The sequence below is a fragment of the Amphibalanus amphitrite genome, unplaced genomic scaffold (genome assembly GCF_019059575.1).
Source record: "Amphibalanus amphitrite isolate SeventyFive unplaced genomic scaffold, NRLGWU_Aamphi_draft 000904F_arrow, whole genome shotgun sequence".
NCBI classification, from domain to species: Eukaryota; Metazoa; Arthropoda; class Thecostraca; order Balanomorpha; family Balanidae; genus Amphibalanus; species Amphibalanus amphitrite.
The window spans coordinates 61,744-64,594 of NW_024882398.1; the positions used below are offsets into that span (position 1 = coordinate 61,744).

Genomic DNA, 2,851 nt, shown 5'->3' on the forward strand with positions numbered 1-2,851 from the left:
TTCGATCGAAATTTCGCAGCTCTAACCAACTTGCCGGGAGGACGGATGCAACTTAAACGCAATTTAAATGAGTGTTTTTTTTTTTTTTTTTTAGCGCCGAATGATGTTTCATTAAGAAATAGTCTCTTCACTGTTTGTGTTACTATAGTCCGTTTTTTTTAAGTTTGCCCTCGACTGTAAGAGCATTTTTAAAAACAGCATGCGATTTGCAGAGGGAATTACTTGGAAAGCTGATCTTTTCTTTTCGGCGCACACTGCAATAAACACATGAAAAAGCTGTTCAAAAGTTTGAACTATATATACTGCCTTGGTTTTAACCATCAGCGAAATTGTGTAGGTATTAAGCGTAGGTACGCTTTTGTATAATTCTAGCACAACTCAATCAAGGGTTACAACTTCAGCCAAATATGTCTGTAATAGATAGATAAAAGTATCGCTAGCCTGGCTCTAATTATATTAATAATAAGTGCAAAATTAGGAAAGTTTTATTTTCCCGTTTTGGAATAGAATGAGAGGTAAGCTGGCCATGCTTATAAATTTACATGTCAAGATGTCAAAGATATCGAAGTGCCGTAGATACTTCTAAAACGTTTAGGTGGCTTCTCGCAAATAGTTTTCTGAGCTTCATTATCTCTCCATTGACATGTTCGATATTATTTTGTCGCGCATCATATATATATATATATATATATATATATATATATATATATATATATATATATATATATATATATATATATATATATATATATATATATATATATATATATATATATATATATATATATATATATATATATATATATATATATATATATATATATATATATATATATATATATATATATAATCAAACCAGATCATCGCTTTGTCACAACTGAACTCGTCAAATTAAGATGATATAGACACTTCGTATTCATGTATGGAAACGTATTCAGCGTGACCAGGAACAAGCTTCGACCGTGAATTCGGCGGTAAGGTAAAAGACCAGACGGATATAAAGGACAGCCCAGCTAAAACAGCGAGTCACGAAACACAGACATAAGCACATTATATCCGGCGACATAGAACAAACAGACTCACTGGTCCAAAGTAAGCGGACTGACCACCAATGACTAACTGCCCGACGGGAAAAAACAGCGGCCTACTGATCGAACACACAACAAATCGACCAACCAGCCGACTACAAACCAGGCAGAACAACAAAGCGATCGGAACAAGATCACTCAGTCTGGTCGTCGTCGTCGTCGTCGTCGTCGTCGTCGTCGTCGTCGCTGTCCTCGCTGTCGCTGCCGATGTTCACGACTACTGGGTCCAGGTCGTCTAGAAGGCCGTCTTTCCTCCAGTAGTCGTTCTCCAGGTCAGTGACGTGCCGACAGCAACTCTCCCACAGCTGTGGCGTGATGTCTTCGGTGCACTGGACCAGCAATTTTTCCAGCGCCTCCAGCCTTCCTCCCTGGTTCCTCTGACGCATCAGTCCCTTCAGCTGAGACCAGATGAGCTCGATGGGATTAAGGTCGCAGTGATAAGGAGGGAGGCGAAGAATCTGGTGTCCCTTCTCCGCGGCCAGCTCATCGATCACATACTTCTTTGGGAGGTGCAGGCTCTTCACCAGCTGCACGAGCTCCGGCTTGCGCAGGTCGTCGTCGTACTGCAAGCCTCGCTCATCCAGCCAGTCCTGGATGTCCTTTTTTCGCCAGGTGGTTGTGGGGGCTCTGGAAGAACACAATCGGAAAATAAATGAACAAAAAATGTTAAGTCTTAAGAACAGAACGATTGCGGGGTCATGAACACGACTGACTGTTACGAGACAGTTCGCCGCTTAAACCATAGTCTTTTGTCATACTAGAAATGAAATAACTATAAACCACGGACTAATAGTGAATATAGCATTAATATGTTGATCAAATATGTCGTATATCAAGTTAATTGTTTTGTTTTTCCTCAGGCCTTGCACGAAATCTCAGCCGTGAAAACTGCGAAAATGTGGTTAGGGTTAGCTGCTTACCTTTCTTTTTGTCTTGAGTGGTAGGACGCGTTGTCCATGACGATGACACTTCCCGGTTCAATGTTGGGTAGAAGCTGTTCAGAAAACCACTTCTCGAATTTGTCTGCCGACATGTTGGAGTGGTAGTCTGCTGCTTGTCCATCATTTCGTGTGCTGAAGAGCGCTCCGCTAACAAATCCGCGGCTGGATCCCGCGTGCAGAATTACTAGTCTTCGTCCCTTGCCGATTGATGTTTTACGGCCGGTTATCTCAGCTGTGTCCAGCCAACCTCGCTCTTGGACGTCGTTTTGGCTGAACCAGGTCTCGTCAAGGAATACAAAGCGACTGTCAGGTACAGACTGGCGCAAGCGTCTGATAGACCGGAGGTAGGAAGCCCTGGCGGCAACAATCTCTCGCCTTTCTGATAAGAGGCGCCGCTTATCAACTTTACGAAAACGGAAGCCGTTTTGCAGCAGCACCTTGCGTAAACAAGAACGACTCATGTCGATATCCAGATGTTGTTGCATCTCAGCGTTGATGGTGTCGAGGGTTACCCGCTCTGTACCCTGTGGGAAGAGATAAAGAGGGTTAACCCTCGCCGGACCTATTGGTTTTCTACATACGCGCCGGCCGAGGGTGGGGGGTACGACCCCCCTCGCCGTTTCGCCCCTGGTGGAGCTAGCGCGTCGCAGAAAAAACGAGCGTGTGCGCCGTTACGAGACGCAGAGATTGGTACCCGATTTTAAGGTCCTAGGTCAACCGGTGACCTCTGAGGTCAGGTCAAGTGCCCCAAGGTACGGTTCAGTTTTTGGTGAATAACTTCGCAAAAAACGGCCGCAGAGCCGCGATTTTGGCAGCATCGTG

At 44.2% G+C, this 2,851-nt stretch overlaps 1 protein-coding gene across 1 annotated transcript; it reads right to left on the reverse strand.

The window, feature by feature from the left end:
- Positions 1-874: 874 nt before the first annotated feature.
- On the reverse strand, positions 875-2,518 carry LOC122367903. The gene is made up of 2 exons (XM_043341428.1): positions 2,009-2,518; positions 875-1,715 (listed from the first exon to the last, which is right to left on the reverse strand). Exons 1-2 carry the CDS (start codon positions 2,512-2,514, stop codon positions 1,223-1,225), a joined length of 999 nt encoding a protein of 332 aa, XP_043197363.1. The 5' UTR covers positions 2,515-2,518; the 3' UTR covers positions 875-1,222.
- Positions 2,519-2,851: the final 333 nt, after the last annotated feature.

Coding starts and splice junctions, on each gene's coding strand:
- LOC122367903 (XM_043341428.1), bottom strand. CDS start 2,514: ATGCAACAACATCTGGATATCGACATGAGTCGTTCTTGTTTACGCAAG. Junction 1,716..2,008: donor CACTCAAGACAAAAAGAAAG/GTAAGCAGCTAA, acceptor GTGTTCTTCCAG/AGCCCCCACAACCACCTGGC.